Source organism: Colletotrichum scovillei (genome assembly GCF_011075155.1).
Source record: "Colletotrichum scovillei strain TJNH1 chromosome Unknown Contig00005, whole genome shotgun sequence".
In the NCBI taxonomy this organism is placed as follows: domain Eukaryota; kingdom Fungi; phylum Ascomycota; class Sordariomycetes; order Glomerellales; family Glomerellaceae; genus Colletotrichum; species Colletotrichum scovillei.
The window spans coordinates 666,905-689,386 of NW_023336263.1; the positions used below are offsets into that span (position 1 = coordinate 666,905).

At 49.7% G+C, this 22,482-nt stretch overlaps 8 protein-coding genes across 8 annotated transcripts; 3 read left to right on the forward strand and 5 right to left on the reverse strand.

Annotated features, from left to right (window-relative positions):
- Positions 1-28: 28 nt before the first annotated feature.
- Positions 29-1,646, reverse strand: HER10_EVM0008173 (uncharacterized protein; the record flags this gene model as incomplete). The annotated part of the gene is made up of 4 exons (XM_035477705.1): positions 29-527; positions 594-835; positions 891-1,310; positions 1,362-1,646. 4 exons carry the CDS (start codon positions 1,644-1,646, stop codon positions 29-31), a joined length of 1,446 nt encoding a protein of 481 aa, XP_035334168.1.
- A 1,483-nt stretch (positions 1,647-3,129) lies between these two features.
- HER10_EVM0011729 (cytochrome p450) lies at positions 3,130-5,113 on the reverse strand (the record flags this gene model as incomplete). Its single annotated transcript, XM_035481152.1, has 8 exons — positions 3,130-3,270; positions 3,324-3,691; positions 3,742-4,350; positions 4,431-4,499; positions 4,560-4,644; positions 4,696-4,778; positions 4,841-4,877; positions 4,931-5,113. The coding sequence occupies 8 exons, from the start codon at positions 5,111-5,113 to the stop codon at positions 3,130-3,132; spliced, it is 1,575 nt and encodes a 524-aa protein (XP_035334433.1).
- A 792-nt stretch (positions 5,114-5,905) lies between these two features.
- Positions 5,906-7,278, forward strand: HER10_EVM0005952 (uncharacterized protein; the record flags this gene model as incomplete). Its single annotated transcript, XM_035475553.1, has 3 exons — positions 5,906-6,389; positions 6,443-6,815; positions 6,879-7,278. 3 exons carry the CDS (start codon positions 5,906-5,908, stop codon positions 7,276-7,278), a joined length of 1,257 nt encoding a protein of 418 aa, XP_035334017.1.
- An 8-nt stretch (positions 7,279-7,286) lies between these two features.
- HER10_EVM0001060 (CFEM domain-containing protein) lies at positions 7,287-9,452 on the reverse strand. The gene is made up of 9 exons (XM_035470821.1): positions 9,176-9,452; positions 8,986-9,121; positions 8,657-8,881; positions 8,534-8,601; positions 8,235-8,462; positions 8,068-8,156; positions 7,949-8,014; positions 7,824-7,891; positions 7,287-7,765 (listed from the first exon to the last, which is right to left on the reverse strand). Exons 1-9 carry the CDS (start codon positions 9,362-9,364, stop codon positions 7,359-7,361), a joined length of 1,476 nt encoding a protein of 491 aa, XP_035333693.1. The 5' UTR covers positions 9,365-9,452; the 3' UTR covers positions 7,287-7,358.
- A 1,427-nt stretch (positions 9,453-10,879) lies between these two features.
- HER10_EVM0010083 (uncharacterized protein) lies at positions 10,880-11,677 on the forward strand (the record flags this gene model as incomplete). The annotated part of the gene is made up of 2 exons (XM_035479553.1): positions 10,880-11,541; positions 11,591-11,677. Exons 1-2 carry the CDS (start codon positions 11,449-11,451, stop codon positions 11,675-11,677), a joined length of 180 nt encoding a protein of 59 aa, XP_035334312.1. The 5' UTR covers positions 10,880-11,448.
- Positions 11,678-13,387: 1,710 nt separating this feature from the next.
- On the forward strand, positions 13,388-14,739 carry HER10_EVM0008591 (CVNH domain-containing protein). The gene is made up of 3 exons (XM_035478107.1): positions 13,388-14,205; positions 14,264-14,408; positions 14,471-14,739. Exons 1-3 carry the CDS (start codon positions 14,002-14,004, stop codon positions 14,518-14,520), a joined length of 399 nt encoding a protein of 132 aa, XP_035334206.1. The 5' UTR covers positions 13,388-14,001; the 3' UTR covers positions 14,521-14,739.
- Positions 14,740-14,774: 35 nt separating this feature from the next.
- HER10_EVM0008477 (C6 zinc finger domain-containing protein) lies at positions 14,775-17,090 on the reverse strand. Its single transcript, XM_035477995.1, has one exon. The coding sequence runs from the start codon at positions 16,441-16,443 to the stop codon at positions 15,046-15,048; it is 1,398 nt and encodes a 465-aa protein (XP_035334196.1). The 5' UTR covers positions 16,444-17,090; the 3' UTR covers positions 14,775-15,045.
- Positions 17,091-19,657: 2,567 nt separating this feature from the next.
- Positions 19,658-22,174, reverse strand: HER10_EVM0012298 (uncharacterized protein). Its single transcript, XM_035481695.1, has one exon. The coding sequence runs from the start codon at positions 22,052-22,054 to the stop codon at positions 21,119-21,121; it is 936 nt and encodes a 311-aa protein (XP_035334476.1). The 5' UTR covers positions 22,055-22,174; the 3' UTR covers positions 19,658-21,118.
- Positions 22,175-22,482: the final 308 nt, after the last annotated feature.

The window sequence follows — 22,482 nt, forward strand, 5'->3', positions numbered from 1 at the left end:
CAATGTTCGCAACTCAATCTTTAGAAGTTTACGATATTGACCAATTGCCATCTATCCAGCCTATTGATGGATGTGTGCTATATAACTCTGCTAGCAATTCGTTCTCCTCCAGAGTGCTCAGGTCAGGGAATGTGATCCCGCTGGCTGCATGATCCCCTGTTACCGGGATAGAGAGTGCATCCTGTACCAATGATGTGAAAGACCCTATCTCAGAAGGACCTGAAAGACCTTGAGAAACCCTGTTATGTTGAGTGTGCGACGTAGTCTTCTGCGTTGGCAAACTTGCTATTTCTAGGAGTGGCGGGGATGTGGCATCGATCGACTTGTTCACCTCAAAGATAGGCCTGCAGAGTTGAACGAATTCCTCGAAAAGCTTTTGGACTCCCATCAAAGCTGGATTATGACCAGCGAACTCCTGGAGTCTCGTTGTAACCTGAGTTATCAAGCTGTAATCTTGAAGACTCGAGGTGTTGACTGTGTGGGTGAAAATGACGAAAAAGGGGTAAACGGGATATAACAGAATAAGCCTAAGCAGTCAGCTATCAGCCATAATGTCTTCTCGAAGGAAACTTGAACTCAAAAATTGGACTTACCACGAAACTGAAACCCGAAATAGGTGAAAATCCACCAAAGTTTTAGCGATGCTCAACATCTCAGATAGGGAGCTTAGAGATGTGCGAGCGTAGCCAAGCAATTGCTGGTGCAGACCAGTATCATCCATCAGGTACGGGTGGAGCTTGACAACAGATGTCATGACGGAATGATAGACAAAATCTACGCCCATCCACTCGGCCTGAAGATATTTCTCCTCGGTATGCAATGGCTGCTTTTGACACTATCCTCAATCAGTAAAAGCTCTCCGCCTATTCCATGTGCTCGATTGCCCCCACCTCTCTGATCGTTTCTTTGATTTTCCACATCTTTCCTTGCAATGTTTGGACTGTTTCAACATCTTCCCGTGTCTTCATATTCTTGATCTTCGTGTGGTGGGCAATGTCGGATTGAACCTCGGCCAATTGCAGAAACACTTGAATAAGTGAAGTATATGGCTTCTTTGCGTCTGGTGGCACCAGTTCCGTAGGGTTCATGTCGAATTCAGGCAGAGCGAGGCAGCGGTTCATACTCAGAGCCAGCGCTCTATCAAACATGTAGCAAATCGATAAAGTATACCGAGTTTCTCGCAGCTCATGGGCAGCCATGGTCTGAGAGCTGATCCGGCGAGGTCCACCCAAGGCCATGCATACTCTCGATGCTGACGCACTCAATTGCCAACACATCTCCAATTTCCCTGAGAGGAGCATAAACATGGCCTGAAAGTCTCAGCATGAAGAATTCAAGAGAATGAGTCGCGCAATACTTACACCGGAAAGCAGTGCTTGAAGCAGTGGCAAGCTTGGCTGGTCCAGGACGCCTATACGGCATAAAGCTGCCTGCAAGTTCTTCTCATACTGTTGGCGCCTCTTTAGAATATGCTGTGCCATAATGGAGCCCGTCGTATGATAGTTGGAGGCTCCTAGATACATCCAGACAAAGAAGTTCACAGTCACTATGTAATGAACACGCGTCGCACCATTGACAGACTTTTCAATCAGTTCAAGGGCTTGACGCTCTAGCGTTTCTTCAGAAATGACAGACCCGATGTCCATTGTAAAAGACTGGCCAATACTTTTTCGAGGGCCTTGGATTCCGTCAGCACTATTCGACAGGACACAAGGAAAGGAGGTTACTGACTTGAAAGGATCAGATAAAGACTCTCGGCTGTTGGATAAGATGTTTCGCTGAAGATATCAAAGGCTTCCGAGGAATCCTCTTCGTACGCAATGACGCTTGGCTGCTGGGACGCCTGCTTTGCAAACGCCAGAGCTGCTCTGAGAACTTCCCGTTTTCCTGCATCTAGCCCCAGGCGTGACTCCAGCTCCGATCCAATATGACTGTGAGCTTGTGCAGCAGCTGGTCCCGTTTCAGTGGTGGTGGAACAAGTTGACTTTTGCTTGCTGTTCTGAGAAGCAGGTGTTTCCCCTGGCACGTTTCCCTCATCATGAAATCTTGGCTCTGAGCGTTGTTCAAGAGCTGAAAAGTTGCCATGTAATTGATGGGGAGCAGCTTGTGGGCTGCGAGTTGTAGTTCTTGGCGACGGAGGGTTCCTCCGAGTCGATGTGATGGCAAGCGAATTATTTCTACATCATTTTCATGTGTCAATTGGTGTCGTCGAATTAGACTCTTCATTGCCTACTAGAAGATTGGAAAACGCACCTCACATAAGCTGCATGTCTAATTCTTCTCTTGGGCCGTCTGCGTAAACAATCCACGGAGGCTGCTCGACAATTGGCACAAGGATCCTCTCTATCGCACTTGATCTTTTCAACAAGGTCAGTACAACATGAAGATTCGAAAAATAATACTTCACCACAGTCGCAGCAAGTGCTTACCTTCTTTTCGAAGCAAAAGTCACACTAATTAGGCCTGGATTAGTATCCGGTACTTCTTCACCAGCAGAAAGGTGGGACCACTTACGGCACGATTCCTCGGCACTGCATCGTCAATTGTCCCAATCTGAAAGGCCATACTGTACTATGCAGCAAATCAAGTTCGTCATAACAGTGCTGACCATATAATTTGCAGTTGTTTCCAGTTCGGAATATTGTGCCCGAAAGGGGTGTGAACAAGGCAGAAGGATGGCGAAGGAACGAGTAGGGCAGCCTGGCCGGAAGCCAGTACCGCTGGTTGGAACCAACACTTCAATACCCGGACGGACTTCGGACGGAGATCTCTAGCTAAGTGAAGGGGTCATCGATCGGGATGGATTTGATCCGAGTGACCCATATCGATGGGGATCTCGGGCGCGTGGGGTTCGGCCACCGATGCCGGTGGGATGAACACCATGACACATTTCTGGGGCATGCCACACCGAGACTTTGACCTCAAGCTATAACATTGTAGATAATGATTGCCAAGTACAGCTCAATTAGGGACCAGTGCAATATAAAGATAACCGGGAAGGGTCCATGTGCTACTTTTTTACTAGGAGATATTACTCAATGCAGAGGCGTACATAAAATAAGGATAAAAGTGTCTGCCGATTGCTGACTTTCCAATTTCTAAAACAGACAGCAACTAGAATATGCCATATCAAGAAAGGTTGATCATCACTCTCTGATCCGGGGAATTCACGTGAAGTACCTTGTTCTGCTGTCTCACATAACCATTTCCGTCAATGTCCTCACGCAAAATCTTCTTCATGAGCACTGGGTTGACGGGGTCAGGGAAAACCTGCATGAATGTCAGTCAATGCCCATGTAGCCTTGAGCAACAGAATTTCCAACCTGATTCTCAAAATGAATATGCGCGTGTCTGCCTTGGCCGTCCGGGTTCTTGATGTCGTAGTTCATCAGGATGAATGCGACAATCAGCTTGATCTCGATATCGGCTAAGAATCGCCCAGGACATGCCGTCTTGCCAAAACCCCAGCCCAACATGTCTCTGCGAGCGCTGACATAGTGATGCTTTCCGCCATCTTTGTCATCTTCTTGACGCAGTCTCAAGAATCTGAATCCGTCGAACTCAGTAGCGTCAACGAAGAACTCACTATCACGGTGGATGGCGAACGTTGGAAACTCGAGTTTTGTACCACTCGGGATGAAGGTACCATCTGAGAGGGTGACATCCTGGATAGCGCGTCTCTGTAAAGTTGCTGAGATATCGTTAGATCCACTCACGGCTAACAATCAACGAATGACATACTGAGGTTCGGCGAGTTCAGGCGATGAGTCTCGCGAATGAAACTGTCCAACTTGTGCATATCCCACAAAGCAGCTTTCGAGAATTGACCATTGAATTTGATCAAAGTATCAATCACCTCTTTCCTCAACTCTGGGATATACTCTGGATGTGCCGAAAGTTCGAAAAGCGTTTGGGTGAGCACGGCGGAGGTGGTGTGTATTCCTCCCACAGCCAGATTCAGTTGCTCCTTGAGATGCATGTCAATGACCGCGGAAGAAGTACCTGGTGCTTTGCGAGACATATGGTAAAGCACACTCGTCGGCTGGGGCTCTGGTACGCCGTTCTTCTCTCGCTCATCAATTTTGCGGATAGCGTCGACAACTATCGACCTTCCGAGGTTGAGCTGCCTCTGAACCTCGGCGTATCCTGACACAAATCGATGGACGACCGGCCTTAGCATTGGAGGCCAGAACTTCAAAGCATGCGCGTGCCTTACCCCAGCATGCAGATACTCGGTAGTCAGAGTCACCCAAGTCTCGTTGTGAGGGGCCTCACTGTCAATCATGACTCTTGCTGTGAGTATGCCAAGCATACGGAGCATTTTCGGATAGATGTTGACCGAAGTCCATTCTATCGGTAATCAAGGTACGTTAGTCAAGTGTTGTTTTAAGTAGATTAGGCTGGTTGGAGAGTATGTATTCGCAACTTGCCTTCGGATTCAGTGAGTGCGTTGGGGATATAACCGTCAATAAGTGAAATGAAGTCAGGTATGAACATGGCTGGAGAAGGCGAAAGTCAGTTCTGCACATCATCGAAAGCATCTTGAAGGGGAAACTGACGAAGATGAGGTGTGACTTCCCGCTTGAAGGTAGACAATGCAAACTGCTTCAGTCCGCCCATGTACGTGTAATCGATCAATAGATCCTAAGCTTTCTTAGCATGACAAGTCGGGCTTCAGTTCCCCTTTGGTCTTACTTCGTCGAGGGAGTTTTGGAAGCTAAGTCCTGGCTCTTTCGAGATTTCGTCCACATATTGATGCGGAAAGATGAGTTTGACACCTAACCTAGTGTGTCAGCATATTCAATCAAGGAGTGATGCGGTAATATGAAATTGCTCGTACCATCTGCTGTATCCACGCCAAAGATTCTGTCTTTGAACTAAAAAAAACTTTCAGTCCGGAACATCCACCACAAAGTTTGAAGCTGCATACCTTTTCGTATCCTGTCTGCACAATACCGGGAGCATTGAAGGTGTATTGTCCCTTTCGTTGTTTAGGGTCTTTAACTTCGAATCCAACCAAGGGGATTCCAGACAGCTTGGAAACTGATCGTCGATAAGCAAGGGCAGCAGCAACGCCGCATAGAAGGACCCAGGCCCAAACAGTCGAGAACATGTCTAGAAGAATGCGGCGGTAATGGTACGATCGACGATTTCAAAGGTAATGAGAGTATAGATCCAAGTTCTACTTGCAATACTCCTTTTTGTATATCGCCCTGGACACGACTGCCCCTTTTCATCACCATTCATTGACGACATGACTTCATCTCGAAAAGAAAAAACTCCTATGCCCCTCAAAAGCCCATGGCTCATTTTGCGTAACAGATTTCAGACATAATCAGCGATCAATAGCTCCTGATTGGATTGGGCTTGTGGGGTCTTAGCAAACACATCTCTTCTCAAGCTGCTTCATCGATCCTGAAAGCCGGCTTTCCGTTTTTGCAAAACGGCCGACATCCGACAGGGCAAGTCTCGAGACTTGAGCAATGCCAAGCTCCCACCAACGCAGTCACAGATCTTTAGTCGCACGGAAAGTTGACACCTACACATACTAACAGGTTTTCCGGACTCCGGTTTCCGAAAGCCGGGTGTTCTCGAGACCCACCTGTCGTCCGAGAGCAACGGGCATAACACGAAAGTTTATCTCATTGCCGGGAGGTAGAAGCGGCAACCGAGTCATAATTCTTGCAGAAATACGTGTTAGCTGTGTCGGTTTCGATTCAGAGAAGCTGTGGCCAACTACAAAGCCGAACGACTTATCACGCCAGCCAACATGAGGGCGAGGCACAATCGAGTCAGATTTCAAACCATCATCACACAACTTCTACCTTGATTTCTTTACTTTTAAAAGAGAGTTGACTTCGATTTTTCGACTGCTAGGAGAAAAGCTTTACTGCCTGGGCATAAGATGACAAGTTCCACAGCCCTTCAAGTTGCCATTATCGGCGGTGGCATAGCCGGACTCGCAGCGGCACGGGTCTTGCGAGAGGCTCATGATGTCATCATATACGAGCGTAATGATCCAGAAGCGGGAGAAAGTGGTGCTGCTGTTGGGCTAGGCCCGAATGGCTCGAAGATGGCTACGAGATTTGGACTTACTAAGGAGTCCCTGAAAGCTGTTGTGTCTAGTGGCTTCAGGAGTTATGACCAAAACGGCAACTTGATCAAAGAGTCAAGGATTGACTGCCTCAAAGGCTTCGGTTCCGAGTGGTGGATGGTCCATCGCCAGGATCTCAAAGATGCTCTCCTACGAGCTGCAACAGGCCCTGATCTGAGTCTATCTGGCCATCCTGCCAAGATTATCTACAATTCTCGCGTTACGCAAATTGACCCTCAAGGTCGAGCGGTAATCTTTGAAGATGGGTCTGAGATCAAAGCGGATCTCATCATTGGTACGTCTAGTCGCTGTGCTAAACTAAGACGACTGAACCTTAAGAATATTTAGGTGCGGACGGCATTCATTCGAAAGTCCGTCGAGCTGTGGCTGGTCCGTGTTATGTCGAGTCAACTCCCGCGAACCTTTCTTTGTATAGGTTCACCATTAGCCGTTCCAAAATATCGGATGTTCTCGGAGAAATTCCGGATGTGCTCAGGTATGAAAATGGCGTTTTTCTGTCTTCCTTTATCGCGGCGGACGGGTCGAACCGAAACGTTGTTGTATACCCCTGCCGCGATCTGGAGGTCATGAACTTTGCTTGCGCTGTACCAGACAGTATGCTTCGGCAGCAGACCGAAGAGTCTTGGACCAAGAATGGCGATGTACATGAAATGCTTGAGAGTTTCAAGGACTTTCCATCATGGCTTCTACAACTCATGAAGTGAGCTGCCCTACAACATTTTCTCGAGATAAAGGAACGCTAAGCTAACTACAACATTACCAGAACCTTGTCTGACGTCAAACTCTATCAACTCCGTGATGCAGACCCTTTAAGTACCTTTACGAAAGATTCAACTGTTTTGATTGGCGATGCAGCCCACCCTATGGTGCCATATCAAGGACAAGGAGCCAACCAAGCTTTGGAAGATGCTGAAGCGTTCAGAATTCTAGTCCACCCAGACTTCACAAAAGAGGATTTGCCCAGTAAGCTGAAGCAATGGGACCAAGCCAGGTGTAGCCGCGCATCCGAGGTTCAGCTGAACTCAAGAGTGGCGGCAGCTAAAGTTTCGCCTGAAATTATCATGCAAAGGATGAAGTTCAACTGGACTTACGACGGGATTGCAACCTCACGGGCGGGCCTCGGGAGCATTAATGATCTCTCAAGTTCCGACTTTTCTAGATGATCATCTGGGTTCAAAGTTGGAGGCAGAGTTTGGAAATAGGGGTACTTTTCTACTGCGCTTCCTGTGCCATTGCAACAAGTTTACGTAACCTCTCTACTTCTCAACGTGTTCAACTCAGTTCCCCCTTCCTGACCGTCCGCATAGGGTGCGTAAACCAGGTAGTCTTTGTAAGCGTTTGGTCTTGGGTCGCTAGTTGTTGAACTCTCCGTGCCGCTGCTCTTTCCCGTTGCTTGTGAGCTCTCCCAACCTGAGCGATTGCCCGTTATCCTGATTGTAGTGATGCGTGCCAAAGTGTCTTGAATGCGGCGAGCAACGGAACGACCTGTTCGTGGCTGATTCCTGTCTGGCTGCTGGGGCGTATACTGCTTCATGCGATACATTCGCGGTGACACTCGTCGGATGAAAGAAGTCATACCCGGCATGCATGCACAGATGACACTCATGTGCATCTCAACCAATGACCAAATCGATAGTTCTTTGTAATCGTCTGTACGCGAATTCTAGAGTTAGCTCCAATCTCCGCAAGTCTGTAAAATCTCACTCACACGTCGGATTCTGCGTTCCGCCGAACTTCGCCAATGTAGCCAGCCGGATCCCACTCGAGGCCGTCACTCTATGGGGAAATCAGTAACTGCTAGAAGAAATACTGTCATATGTATGCGGTACTTACGATAAACCAACTAAAAATATCAGGCTCACGCCGATCTTCTTCTTAAGAGTCCATGAGACAGTGATGCTACATCCATTGATCAGTAATCAAGTGCTGATCGACCTCTGACAACTTCTTACAATTGAGTGACTGGCAGAACGAACAAAATGAAGTCGATGGCAATATTCACTCCTCCATTGATAAATGCCATGACATTCACGTTGCCGCACTAGTTGGAAGCCCAAAGTTAACCAGTGATCCGAATAAAATGGCAGTACGCCAGGGTGAAGGCACTTTGAACACATACCTTTCCTTGATGCTCACCGTCCCACTGCGTCCAATTATAACTCACTGGGGAGCATACGAGGACGATACCTAGTATCTGCCCGATACCGTAGATCGTCGTGACCCCTAGCATAATATAGCAAACCACCCGGAACCAGGTCTCGGCGAAGAGACGTAGATAGAATATGAGGATCGACAGCTTGGTGACAGCTACAACAAATGAGTAGAGAAGCTCCTCGACGAAGAAAAGCTTGACATTATGTCAGTATGCTATCGAAACCCCACTAATTGAGAGGATGTGGTATTGGGGCCAGTCCTTACCAAGAGAATCTGAGTGATGTTGTCTGGAGAAACCATCCATATGTCCTGCCCCAGACCTATGCCAATCACTACGGATATGGTCAGCCATGGTTCTTGAATAAGGATGCCGGCTCGTGAACACACAAATTTGCGATCCAATGTCAGCTGGGATCAACGCAAGAGTAGATGCAAGGATCAACCAGTCGTCCCAGCCGAACGAGAACGCAGGATTTAGAGAAGGGATTTTGGAGATCAGTCGAGCGGCTAGAGCCACCAGCGCAATAGAGAAGAGAGTCCATGTGATGGGACCTTGATCTGTGTTACGACGAACGGGCACTCTGCAAGATGTTTTCGAGTATCTCTGTGCCTCTGGTAGTTAAACGCCTGTCAGCATGATCTATATGCAAGGTCTTGTAAACCAAGAGAAAGATGAGCTTCGAAAGAAGACCGCTTCCAAACAAGTGATGTCATACGTAGAGACTCAGTCACAGTGCAATGCTGTGCCAAGCATGCGCCAATGTTTCCGTTTAGCAAATGATTTGTGCAAATACACGCAAAGTCAGTTGTGTTGCAAGATGACTTTGCAATCTCTGTCGTTGTGCAATTCAACTACAATACTCTGAGTCAACGTACACTTAGAATAGTAGATCAGTGGGGTCTTACTGCGCATGGGGATAACGAGGCTGCCATCTGCTCCATCGCGGCTGCTGCCGGGTCAAGGGGGGCTGGTGATGTTACCCCGGCCGAAGTTGCATTTGATATTGTGGTCAGTTGTAAGGAAGTCGCTGCTGCGATCACATCCACGGCGAGGCATGCTAGCCAAACCGCGATGCGCAGTCTGGTCCAGCTCATGGCTGCGTGTCATCTGAGAGTTGAGGCAAGTCGTCCTGTCCACCTGGCGTGATCATGAACGTAATGGAAAAAAAAGTCCAGAACCAACGCCTAGCCATGATTACGAGATCATTGCGCGTGTTTGAAGGATGGGGGCTCCACCCTCTTTATGAGGTCACTAATGTCGCTACAGCCGGTTGCAGTCTAGATCGAGCGAAACGAGAAGCTATGTGGATCGGAGCAACCCAGGCCTGCCGGGGAGGCGGCGCATGCGGATGAGACATTTGGGCGATGCAGTTGTCGGTGCGAAGCCAAACTCAAAACGGACGGTGTTCATCGTCAAGTTTGTTGCACTGAGTCAGACTGTCTGCTAGCTAGAAAATTGCGAGCCCAAATTACTGCCCACGCGAGCTACGCTGTCGTGGACTCGGACAAGGTTTGTAGCCGTCGTTCCAGAGCATAAAGAGACGGCAGGTTGCCACGGGACGTGGAGCGGCATGTTCGACTCCGCAAAGGCACAGGCAGCTTGGTTGCCCGGCTCGGTCCAGATTCGGGGATGACTCGATCCATGGGAAGCGCGGGCCTTTTTGTGTCGTTCATAAGATGTCGCGACACAGTGATAGAATAGACTTTTACTCACTTCTCTCTTCCCACGTGGCAGCTACAATACTTACCCTTAAGAATGGAAGCTTGCCCGCCGAGCAGCCACGCGGCAATGACACGAACAGAACGGGGCAATTCCCTGCGAGTTTCCCCGAAGGATTACGCAACAATGCTCCATGAACACTCAGACGACTGAATACAGAATGAGCCTTCAGCACTGAATTGCACGCTCATCTTGTTGACAATAAAGCACAGGTCCATCGGCCGGTTCAAGAGTCTTGAGAACATACAAGAGAAATGCTCGACGCTTTCGAAGTCTCAGTACTTAGACCATATGTGACTCGCGTATCAGAACTCATAACCTTATTCTAGGAAGCCTTGATAAATCAACTCGACGAGCATGGCTGAATGAGTCAGTCGCTGTCCATGCTTTGCTTAGGTAGTCTGAAGGGATCCTTAGTCCTTATTACCGTGGAATTTACGGGTTTTTTGATCGCATGTCCAGATCCGAATGGTTTTTATGGGCGATATGGTACCGAGCTATTAGACAAGTACTCACCCATCTTGTGAGAGTCATGGTCCAGATATGGGATACCTGGGTAGTTCCAAGCTCTATTGAGGCTGTCTCCAAATCAATGCTCGTTACAGGTTGAGTCTCATAGCTCACAAGACACAGCACCTGTAGTTTCTTGGATCGAACTGAGTTCTAGGATCATACAGGCTACACTGAATAAGTCCGAGCTGGCCAATGACATTCAAGAATGATATGTCCAGGAAAATATGGCTGAAGGTCACGCCTGGACCTGCCATACTTTGTAACAGGGCCCCAAGAATGTTTTCTTGTGCAACCATCAGGTATAGAAATGTTTACAATCAATTCGTCAGAACTCAGATGAGGGCTAAGACTACACGGGCAGGTATGAAGAGGCGAGAGGATCAACGACAGGTATGTTCTGCGGCCTGTCTCGGATCACGGAGCTGTGCCACAGCTATACAGTCAAACTATCGCGTACTAATTCATTTCCAGATTTACGGATGCTGGGCTTGCACAGTAAGTGCGAAGCGCCTAGTTCTTGAAAGGAAGGCAACCTGACTTGAATTCAGGCTGTGTTATCATTCTGCCGATTGAGTCCCATATAGGAAAGTGAGAACGTTGCCACGCTTACTTTCCATAGCTTGGCAGATCCTATAGGATTTTACTCTTGCCCTTACATCCAGAACTGCAAGTCTCATAGGGTAATTGTCAGTTAGCCGTTGCCCCGCCAAGATGACTAGCGACTCTGGCAGTTATCTCTGCTGATGTAGGAAGTAAGAATGTATTGCCGAGAATGTTATTCTCTGTCCAATGTCGTCAATGCCAGCGAGCTATAAAGACTATATGCTAGCACCCAGGAAGGCAAATTATAACTCAGTCTCATAAATCACACCAGCCCAACAATTTCAACCTCTTTAAGTCTGACTATCACTGTCTTCAAGTCACAAAACTTCCTTCAAGTCTCAAAATGCGTTTCTCCATCGTCACGCTCCTGACCGCCGCCATGGCCGTGACCACTGCGGCAAGCTCTGTGGAAGCTGAGAAGCGTCAGCTTTCTGCTGTAGGTGAATTTACAACGTGTAATGGGTTAGACTAACGGATCCCATTAGTGTGTTCAGCAATGCATGGATGATCTTGGCATTTATGACGGACATGCCATTTCCCAGTGCAGGAGAACCTGCGGTGAACGCCCTTGAGAGAAAACTGGGTGAGTGACGATGATTTGAACCAGTTTTCTTCGAAGAATAACTCGAAACCTCTCTTTCGATACGCCAACTACGATGTTCGGTCGCTTACTCCTTCTCGTTGTATAGGACCGAGTCTTTTAGACTCCCGGGGTCGCACAAAGTCCAGGTTCTAACATGATGAGTTCAAATCAGGTGTCAGGGTAACCCCTGACTGGCCTTTTGAAGACGCGGCGGCTCCAGTTGTTGGATTGACTTAAGAAAGTAGACGCAGATAAGTTGCAAATACGATCGGCTGCACTTGTCAACACCTTTCTTTGTAGTCATACCTAAGTACCAAAATATTGTTCGACAATCCTTTCCCCATGCCTAGTTCAACAACTTGTTCATTTTGTCAATATTGCTTGCCGCCATTGATAGAACTCTCGAACGTATCTCCTTACTGCATAAAATGCACGATATCTCTTGATTCTGGATGTTAATCTCGTTCCATGTGGAAGACTATCTACCCGTTGTCTAACCGGCCTCTTTGACGGCCAATGAGGATAGCTCGAAAGGAAATTTGTGTTCCTGAGAAAAAGGGGTATGCATCAAAGTGCATATGCCATGCATGTGGCCATTTAAGCAAGACACATCCACTAAACAAACCAAACTACTTGTACCTACATGGCTGTTTCCGAACCAACATGGGCTAACTATCGGGCCATCATTTGCGATGGGCATAGCTTGGTAAGTAATCCATCACCTGCCTCATTGAACAGTCTCTACGCGATCAGCGGCCAGAAAGTGGCCAGAAAGTCTCGACCATCAAAGACCAGATGTGTCAAGTCGTTGACGTTCTAGAGGGGTAACCTCGCAAGTAGTCTCACCGATGTGGTATTCTTGCCGTAGAGTCCATCGGGCCTTTTACTTCTAGTCATTCCATATCTCTTGCATGATCATGGAGTGCTTGCTCATGATGTCTCTTCATTGGGGTTCTATGAAATTTCCAATGCCTCCGCTGTCACAAATCAGTAACGTTCCGCAAGAGTCTAATCACATGTAAGATATTTCACAGCCAACCGTTTCAGTTGGTTGGTCGAGAGCCAGGGACGTTTGACGCGCTAGTTCCCGTCAAAATGGCCTAGGCCTACGATATGATAACCACCCTCCGGGTTTGTTTGGTGGCAACCATGGAGGATCACCCGGTTTCTCGGGAGGTGGGGGCGGGGACATGATACAAGGGAGGCAACCAGGCCTGCCGAACCTTTTTGCCGGCCGGTGTCACGATCAAGTACTTATTCTCACTGTCCCCTCTTGGCACTCACCTTCCATTATTGTCGTTTCTCGCCGTTTTTGAGTAAACATTTGTTTCCAAACAAGAAACATCTGTTACAACATGTGAGTGCTGAGAGCCCACCCCCAAAGAACCAGACCTGGATTTTTCAACATGGCCACGGGGCAAGTGATGGTACTCAGGTTCTCAAATCAGCAACTCGATGCCTGAATCCTCACTCCGCGTAGATACCCATGAAGCCTTTCCGCTTATGACTTTGAATGAGACTCTCACGCCCCGTGATCGGAAAGATCTGCCCGTCCACTCAACACGTGAGTGAATCAAGGCTAGCGTCAAGTACCGCGCGGGACGATCGAAATGAGGAGATTTCATGTCAGGATCTGCGTCTAGACCGTATGTCAGAGATCCACTGCATGCAGGTATCTTGGAACCCTTGCATAATGTCCCGCTGTGACAAAGCCTTAATTGTAACCTTACATGGTGGGCGTGCCTCACCGTTGGTTCGCTCCAGAAGGGAGGCAAACATCCTGCTTAGAAGCTGAGTTATAATCACACGGCAAACAGACTTGTCCTGTCACCGACCCTCGGCCGGCTCCCTCCTCATCGGGGGTTTGGTCGGGTCCGCTTCGCTGGAAGACAAAAGTTCTGATGAAGCTGGCGCAGATAGCCGCCGTTGCAGTCCCGGGCCGTTCACCTCCCTGATTGGATTTTAAGATTCACAAACATGGAAAGTGATGCTCCGCACCTGCCCGTTGGGTACTGGGTGTATTGGATGTCACGTTCTTATGGTCAAATGAACGCATTCCGCGGTTGCAACGGCAAACCGAAAGCAGCGAAGCATACGACGCTGCAAACTCCGTCGGCCGGAACTATGATGCGGAAGTAAAAAGCACCCGGTAAAACATCTTATTCTCCGATGTTCGCAGCTGGCTATTAAAGAATCGATGTGCCTCTTCGAAAGTTCAGGTCTTGGACAATAAGTTCTGCTGCAGCATCATCCAGCCTTGACACAATCGTCTCACAAGATCAGTCCATTCATCTCAGATCCAATACCCACACCATGAAGACCTTCTCCATCGCCGTTGCCATGCTAGTGTCCCTAGTCGCTGCAGGGGACTTTAGCAAGAGTTGCACGGACGAACACATTGACCCCGCAACCCAGGTTCTGACGGCGAACTGCAACGCCGGTGACGGCAAGGGCACGGTTAAGTCGACTTCCCTCGACCTCAACCAATGCTTCACCTACACGGGCACCAAGATCCAGGTATGCGGATTATCTACCCAATTTCATGTGCTTTCCGTTGCTGACTCTCCTGGTGTAGTACAGCGGCAAAGGTCACTTGGGTGATTCCTGCAGCGATTGCTATGTCTATCGCATCGAGGACCCGGTCTACGGGCCGATTTTCGGCACCACCCGTGTTTGGCTGAGCTGCTCTTGCAACGGCTCCGAGAGCCAAATCGAACTTGGTAAACAGCCCTTCGTCTCCCCTCTAGATCTCAGCAACCTGCTAACGATGTCTTCGCATCAGATACTACGCCCGTGTCCAACCAGTACGGAACTCTGAGCTGCACATCATGATCTACGAGAATGAAACGCCTCTTTTACTTACCGCTAAACGCACTCTGATGTGGTGGCGGCGAATCGTGTTGGAGGCCATGAATGATGTTTGACGAATCATAGAGCATGATTTGAACGACCGTCAATCTCTGCCGCTGCGCGGCTAGATGCCATGTGGTTGGACGGAAACCATGGACGCTTTCTCAAAAGTTCATACCCTTCTTGTACATACTTAGTCCCTCTTGTTCAGCATACTTGGTAGTTAAATTTCAATGTTTAGTGTTCTATTTCTTTCGTACACGGTACCAGGTACGATCCTCCTTTAGACTCTAGAGCTTGACCTTTACGACTTTACCCAATTTCTTAGAAACGCTGTTTTTATTGAACGCACCCAACCAGTGCTGTCGGACCACAGAGTCAACGACCACATCGAGTCATCCATCCCCACTGACTGCAATCATGAAGTGAAAGTTTTCATCTTGCACGAATCAAAACTCCTTTCCTTACATCAACCCAAAACTCCACGCTTCCGTCAATGCCGTAATCTCAAAGCAAAGTCAAAGGGCTCGGCGGTCCTGCTCGATCCCCCGAACCCGACAAAGACATATTTGCCATCATTCTCGCAAGACTGGGTAGTGTCTCCCAGTTGTATTCGTCCTTCCACTGGTTGCCAGTCTTGGCCTGGATGACGAGATCATACAGATTCGCCAATTCCCGGCTGTCCCACATTCCCTCTCTCCGCTTCATGCCACGGAGAACATCGACGATCCTCCGTTCCAGGTCAACATTGTCGCAAAAGGCGCAGATGTATGCGAGCGAGGGAACAATGTCTGCCGCGAGAGCAAACATCGGCCTGGAAAGTCCTTCCCTGCTGGCCACGACCTCCTCGGCCATATCAACGAGCCCATGCAGTTCAGCCATGTTGCCATTCTTCATGGCACACGGCCCTTCTTGGGCATTGAAAATCTCCCAGCTTTTACGAGAGAAGCGAAGGGCTTTAAGCTCGTCCAGGTCAGCCGGATCCAGTACATCCGGCAGGTTCTCTTGCAACAAATCGAACCGGGAACACCAAATGTCGAAAAGCCTTGTTGCCTCCTCCCACGCTGCCTTTTGTTGGTCCTGTACTTCTTGCGGAGGCTCCGGCGTATTGCAGGCCGAGGGGCCTGAGTGCCAGCAATTATCGGATTCGCAAAACCAGCTGTCTTCAAAGGCGTCTGAGAACGTCAACTCGACAAAATGCAGACGATGCCGGGCTTCGGATACGTTTTCGAACGGTGTGTTGCGCTCGTCTTCGGGTTCTGGCTGTGTGAAGTAAGATAGATCGGGGACGACCTCGTCTTCAATGAGCATGGAGGTGTCCATGCCGACGCATGTGAACATGGTTGTGATGTCGCACAACTGGTCAAAATGTTTCTTGACCGTGTCTGCCAGCTGTCTGTCATAGGCCGATAGGGACAAGGGGTCGCGCTGATTAAGTACGGCTGCTTGGTGGAGTGACTCGAGGACTTTAGACCCAGCCCTCAAGTGCTGGATAGCCTTGTCGTATTGACCTCGAACAATCTCGTAACAAACGAATACTAGGCAGCAGATGAGCGTGATTCGAATGTTGACGGGTGACGGATCGGCCATGATCTGTATCGTCTCTGAGACGGCCTTTCGGTAGTGCCTCACGGCTAGATCGTTGAACGCTAAGGCGGATTCGGAAGGTTGTTCGTCAAAGTATGGGTTCTCGAGAAATCCCCTGTGAGCTACCCCGAGTGCAATGATGGCGTGCTTTACCGAGTCTGAGTAGTAGCCCAGTGGCAGGATGTAGTTGCTCCATAGCTTGGCGAGAGGTGTGGCGGTTCCGAAATCCGGGACAGTACATCGGTTGACGTGGTGGAACATCAACCTCTCGAGGGTTGTACCGGAGACGTCCCAATCTACAGGAGGCGATAGCTGCATTACTGAGTTGACAGGTCGCCGCCGAGATGGTGGAATCGAGCGGGTCGAGCATGATGATGCCGGACTCGGCCGTTTGCTTGGGAGCGAGGTCGGGTACCCATCGCACTTGTGTTTGTCCTTGCTACACCGCTTACAGAACGGCTTCGCTTCATCGCACTTTACATGTCGGGCTCTGAGAACGGAATCTTTGTTAGCTGCTGGAATACCAGAGTTGTCTACGTGGAGGATGAAGCAGCACAGTCGGTAGTTGTAGGGAGAGGCGGAGAAGCCTTACTTGCTGTCAATGGGGTAGGTGGCGTCAGTTGAACCAGTCTTTAATAAACTACAGTGGCATCAGTGTTGTCACAAACCATGTTAGACATCCGGTCCTGACCTTTGATGCGCTCGCCCTAGTCCGCTTGGGTTTCTTGGGTGCGGGTACCACCGAGAAGACTCCCGTACCCGGGATCGAGGTATCCAATGACATGGTCGGCTTCGGGTGCGTAGTGTGCGTAATAGTATATGCGAGCGTATCTAGGCGCATAGGATTCACTGGTAAGAGGGCAAGGTAGCCACTGACAGGCCGTCGAATCCTGAACTCAGTACTCCGTACACCGTTGCGAGTGAGGCTCTCTCGGAAATCGGGTTGTGCGGGCGCAGGAACTAAGACAGGGGATACACTTGCCAAGATTGGCGCGTTCGGGCGGCGCCCACTATATAAAGCCAACGTGTCGAATACGGACGATCGCGACCCTCGGCCGCCGTATACCCTGGCTGGTCCCTGCGACGTCAGCCCCTTCGTCAGAATCGACATGCGTTTGGGCGCTAGGTTTAGTCTTTTACGACAGAGCCAATCACACAGACAAAACGTAAGTTTTTACCTCATGAATTATGGGGCTGGTGATGGTGAGGCAGTTTTAAAGACTCCAAGTTGTCCAAATCAAGCCCACCGGGAAGAGAAAAACAGCTGCCTAGTCGGCGTGGACCACACGGCGACGCCGATAGATTGAGTAAAACGCTTCTTTCAGCCCTACGAGGCCGAGTATCAGTCTCGTCACGTTTCTCGGGGTTTCTCAAAAGAGTTTGACTGGCCGATGATGCCCTCCAACTCCTAGTCTCTTCCCCGTCTCCCCTGAGATGGACATACACTCTTGGCTCTCGTCCCGTGGTCCGTGGAGTCTGGAGATTCAAGTGGCCCAGTCTCAGATCTCTCTCGACGACCAACATCCCTGCCCAGGTCACATTTTCCAACGGCAAGTTGGACTCGGCATCGAGTGCCGGTCGTCTGTGCTACGATTCGGAATAACGGCGTAAGGCCGGCGCCAATTGTAGGTTAGTCTTCCCTCAAGCCTCCGAAGCTCCGTGGCTTCTAGCGCCGGGCCTTTAAATCTGCAGGGAACCTAGGCCTGGAACATGTGAAACTCAAATTGGCTGCTGCCTAGAACACGAACGCTTGCAACGTAGTATCGTTGTTATTTCAAGTCTGTCTACAAACTAACGATTAGAGCTTGTAGATTGACGTTTCCTACCATTAAGCCCGACTAGAGAGATAGCTAAAGTCGTCGGACAACGATCCCCTTGGCTGTCAACTCTATTTTTGTCTTTGAGAGTCACCTCTTAACGTAAGTTCTACTAGTGAATCTTCCCATCATTCCACTTTGTGAGCTAAATGCCGAAGACTTGCACCTGTTGAATGCACAAATTGGCGACTGCCCTTGGAGTGAATCAGGGGCTTCGCGCTCGCGTTCCACTAGCATCAATGTCTCCAGCTCTTGGCCCCAAAACTTACCATGCTTGGACAATCTATCTAGGATCATTAACATGCTTACCCACACTGGGTCCCCAAGACCCGTCCTGTGCCACGCTAGTTACCAACGCCGGCAGCGTCTCAACTTGACTAAACTTGGCTAAACGCGTCATGAAGATTTCCAGGGCACATTCTGCCCAGTTCCCGATGAGCTACGATGCATGTTTGATGTCACTGATCAAAACGTTTCTAGCACTAGGATTTTGACGATACGCTATAGCAGATGCTGGATAGCCATTTATTTGGTTGGCATACTGCCAATAGCCGATGCGTGACGCGCTTAGGAATGTTCTGGCTTGAAGTCATTGATTGGCCGTCACATTAGGCAGGCCATGAACTTTTGTAGCTCGGGGTGAAGGTTAGTTTGCGCACACAAGATCACCAAAAATGCCACAATGTATCGCCGGATCGGTTGTGGCCACGCGTACAACATGCAATGCTGAAATCTGACTCGACGAGGTACGAGATGTCATCCGATCTAATAGACTGCGCCATGGAAAGAGGTCTTTTCCACGGCTTTAATTCAGGTAGAGCTTTGTATTTTGAGACACGAGCTCAAGGGGGTACTTCCCCAGCCAAGTCTAAGCTCGGCCGTGTCAGTGTCGATCTACAAGATTCGTCTAGGGGCCAGAAACAAGCTCTGAAGCAGACGTGCCCGATAACATGGGATGACATGGTGACACCAGCTTTCACTGGATGGTAGACATCCGCGCCGCGACGAGTCTCACTGACAGCTGTAGCTTGCATGAGACACCCGGCGGTGCTCATCAGACCAAGCCCCAAGAACAGCCTCAATCAACTGAAGTAGGTCCCTTGGCTTTGCATTCACCAGATGATTCATTCGCCGATGCATGTTACTACTAACAGCAGCAAATACGGATCATGCGAATAGGGACCTTGTACAAGTATTGGAAGCTTGGGCCTCTCAGCACCGGTAGATATACTGAAGAGGGATACGATAGCTCAAGTACGAATATAGTAAAGGCAATCCGTACAGAGCAATATGGGGAACATCCCCCGAGTTCCGCGGAGATGATCTCCAATTGGCAATGGCTTCAATATCCTGAGACTATCAACGGCGCCCCCCGCATAAGACATGCAAGTCTGTCAAGGGTCCCTCATGTAACATAAACATCCAGGGGGCTTAAGCAACACAGGGGGAGGCTTGGGCTCGGAGGCCTCGACCCACCCGAAAAAAAGTCCGTCCTAGAGTTTCTGGTCTGACCCATGCAACTCAGGTCAGGCGTTCTTCGAATCTTATCGTAGGAATCACATCGACGGATTTACTGCTGAATATTGTTCCGTCAAGGAATGTTGTAAAGAATTGTCGATCCAATGGCAACGAAGATCCCTTTTGGCCTACGTGTCTGTGCCAGCCCTGGTAAGCAGATCAATCATCTGTCGGTCGGTGCTACTCGGTCGTTTCCACACGAATCGGTCTTTTCCGTAACGGTTTGCATATAGAAATGTACCCTACCACGGTAAGCGTGTCCGAGGGGCGCGGGTCTACGTTGTGAGTGGTGTGACTGGTCTGCGGGTATCGAGGTGCACCTGGACACGGTGGTGGGTAGATGGGGCTCTGAATCGAGTCGACCATCTTAACTGTGTGCATTCACCAGTTCACCAGTTGAGGGAAATTGCGAGCTGAGACAAACCGTGAGAATCTCCTGTTCTCTTGAGGTCCGAGTGCACTTCACCTTCTTGGTTGGTTGTGGTCCTTATGGTACGCTAGTATTAAGCGTAAATCTACTCAGCCCAGTATGACAGTTGCTGCCTTGGCGTTGGCGCAAAGTCTTTTTGTTACCGTTTTCGACATGGGAATAGTTGAGTCCGAATGAAAGTTGTCAACTTGCTAAAGAACTGTTAAGGAGCGACCTTACCTTATCAGGAGACGATCGATCGACCATTGATGCAAACCGCGACAAATGGGGTGGCCTTTCCTTGGAAACAACTAGAAACGACGCAATGCATCGACTCCCTCGTACCCTCCAGCATCAGAGATGCAAAGAGTGCGCGTGCCAAAGAGCCAAGCAGAAGGTTTGACAAATACCTGAAACCTCAATGTCGACTCACGATTGCCGTTGACCTTACAGCCAGTGTTGAGTTCTGGAGAGCTAACATCTTACGTACCTCAGCAATGCGTTACTTCTACACAAACCTGGGCTTCGAATGACTGTCATAATTGCATGATGGAAGTTGACTCGTCACGAGACTCCACGCCGACGGACAGACATACAAGCGCTGCCCGGATCAAAACCGAGTTCCAGTCACCAAAGTCGGAAAACTCTGTCACCTGAGAGACGCTGAACAACTTGACGAATTCATCGATCGAGTCCAACTGAGATCAGCCTCGAGAAACAGTACAAGTTTTTCATGCCTCGTCGCTCGTCACCCGACAGCCCATCCCGATGGATCACCAGTCTTATCCAAGTCTACGCTTCAACAGTGCCGCCATGTTTGACGTGGCTCGGCTGCGAGACCCAAGCCGACTACCTGACAGGTCGGCACCATGGGAAAACGTTTTGAGACAGTTGTCGACCACACGCTTCTATTTTGAGAGGCAGAATCTTGCCTTTACGCCATCGCTTGGGTTTCAAAGCTGCCAGACTCTGCGAGAAACACCAGGTCCGACTGAGGATTGATTCCAGCTACGTGGCATCTAAGGATCGTCTCTTCGACATCATCGGCTCTGTCATCTGCGGATCAAAAGGCACGGTAAACGACCAGCGACAGAGACTACTTCGACGGCACTCTCGACTTACCTATGTTACCCAAAGGACTATACAACTCGTTCCAGATATCGGACCATCGAGCCAATCCTCCAGTCTACACTCATCAAGACAGGAGAGCGAACACTCAGCCACCAACACCCCATCTCTCACAACAACCTCAAAGACCATCAACCAACACCCCAACCTCCCCCCTCGAACCCCCAGGCCTCGTAACCCAACACTCCGCCCAAAACCACCCATCCCCCTCCAACCCCCTCTCATCAAGCCCCTTCCGCCTAACATCCTCAACCGCAGCCCTCTGCTCCTCGCTGGAACAAAACCTCCTCTGCCGAAACACCCTCCCCTCAACCTTCTCCGTCACAAGCCCAAACTCCGTCCTCAACCTCTCCGCGACCTCATCAAACGAGAAGACGCGCAGCACAAACGTCACCATCCACAACTGCGAGGGCGAACTAGGCGAAGCCCGCGCGGCGGCAGCGATGCGGGTGAAGGTCGAGGCGCCGACGTAGCCTACCCCGCCTGTACACACCACGAGCTTCACACCGCGGAGTGCTTGGCAGAGGTCTGGTGATGGGTCGTGGGCTTCGAGGTTCTCTGTGAAGCCGGCTGCGTGAAGGCCTGTTTTTAGGGAATACGATATCGCTTCCGGTGCGACGTCTAGACCGATTACCTCCACTTCGTTTCTCCAATCCTGCTCGCGCCGCAATCTACGTCCCGCAAAGAACCGCTCGTCAGCCTCAATCTGCTCCCGAGAGCAGAGTTTCGGGGTGGAGGCGTAGTGTTCCGCCAACGCGTTGATATCGATGTCGTGGCGGAGGAGAGCGGCGTTGATCCCGTACGAAGAGCATACATCCAGGACCTTGACTTTGTTTGCTGCGGTCACGGCACCATCGCCGTTGGTGGTTGGGGATGGGTCCCTCGCGGAGATGTGCTGAAGAATGCGGCTAATATAGGGAAGTGCCTGCTGCGGGATTTGGTATTGGAGCGGCGTCAGAGCCGCGAAGTAAGCGCGGGGATCGGATTGATTGTAGATTGATTTGAAGTCGGCTTTACGAGTGTTGTTGAACCGCTCGGGCTGCTCTTCGATCGTCATCTTGTCGTTGGGTCGCGAATGCGGAATTTATGTACTATAATGAATGAAACTATGAGGTATAGCTTGTAGCTTGCTCTGTGGTTTGCATGAATGCTCGCTAGCAACCGAGGGAGTCTTGGCCAAGATATATCTCTTTCAATTGACATATGTCTTTGTCTTAGGACATACTACATCTCCTACGCAAGGAAGTCAGGTACAGCGACACAAAGCAAAGAGCCAAGATCAGCATCAGATGTCGTTGGCCAACCAATTCCCTCAATCTCCTCATTCACATGTGCTTGAATCAAGTTTTCGTGGGACCTGCATACGCGTGGGCTGTCACTCACATCTGTTGAACTGAAAATCACCATTCCACCAGGATCTCGGTCTGCAAGGCCGGATCCTACCTGCCAAGCATCTCAGCTCGATCAAGCCCACTTCTGGGGCGC

Excerpts from the sequence above, each read along its gene's own strand:
- HER10_EVM0001060 (XM_035470821.1), bottom strand. The coding sequence starts at position 9,364 with ATGAGCTGGACCAGACTGCGCATCGCGGTTTGGCTAGCATGCCTCGCC. Across the intron at positions 8,602-8,656 it reads TGACATTGGATCGCAAATTT|TGATTGGCATAGGTCTGGGG; the intron begins GTGTGTTCACGA and ends CCATATCCGTAG. Across the intron at positions 7,766-7,823 it reads CGGAACGCAGAATCCGACGT|ACGATTACAAAGAACTATCG; the intron begins GTGAGTGAGATT and ends ATTCGCGTACAG.
- HER10_EVM0008591 (XM_035478107.1), top strand. The coding sequence starts at position 14,002 with ATGAAGACCTTCTCCATCGCCGTTGCCATGCTAGTGTCCCTAGTCGCT. Across the intron at positions 14,206-14,263 it reads ACACGGGCACCAAGATCCAG|TACAGCGGCAAAGGTCACTT; the intron begins GTATGCGGATTA and ends CTCCTGGTGTAG. Across the intron at positions 14,409-14,470 it reads CGAGAGCCAAATCGAACTTG|ATACTACGCCCGTGTCCAAC; the intron begins GTAAACAGCCCT and ends TCTTCGCATCAG.
- HER10_EVM0008477 (XM_035477995.1), bottom strand. The coding sequence starts at position 16,443 with ATGCAGCTATCGCCTCCTGTAGATTGGGACGTCTCCGGTACAACCCTC.
- HER10_EVM0012298 (XM_035481695.1), bottom strand. The coding sequence starts at position 22,054 with ATGACGATCGAAGAGCAGCCCGAGCGGTTCAACAACACTCGTAAAGCC.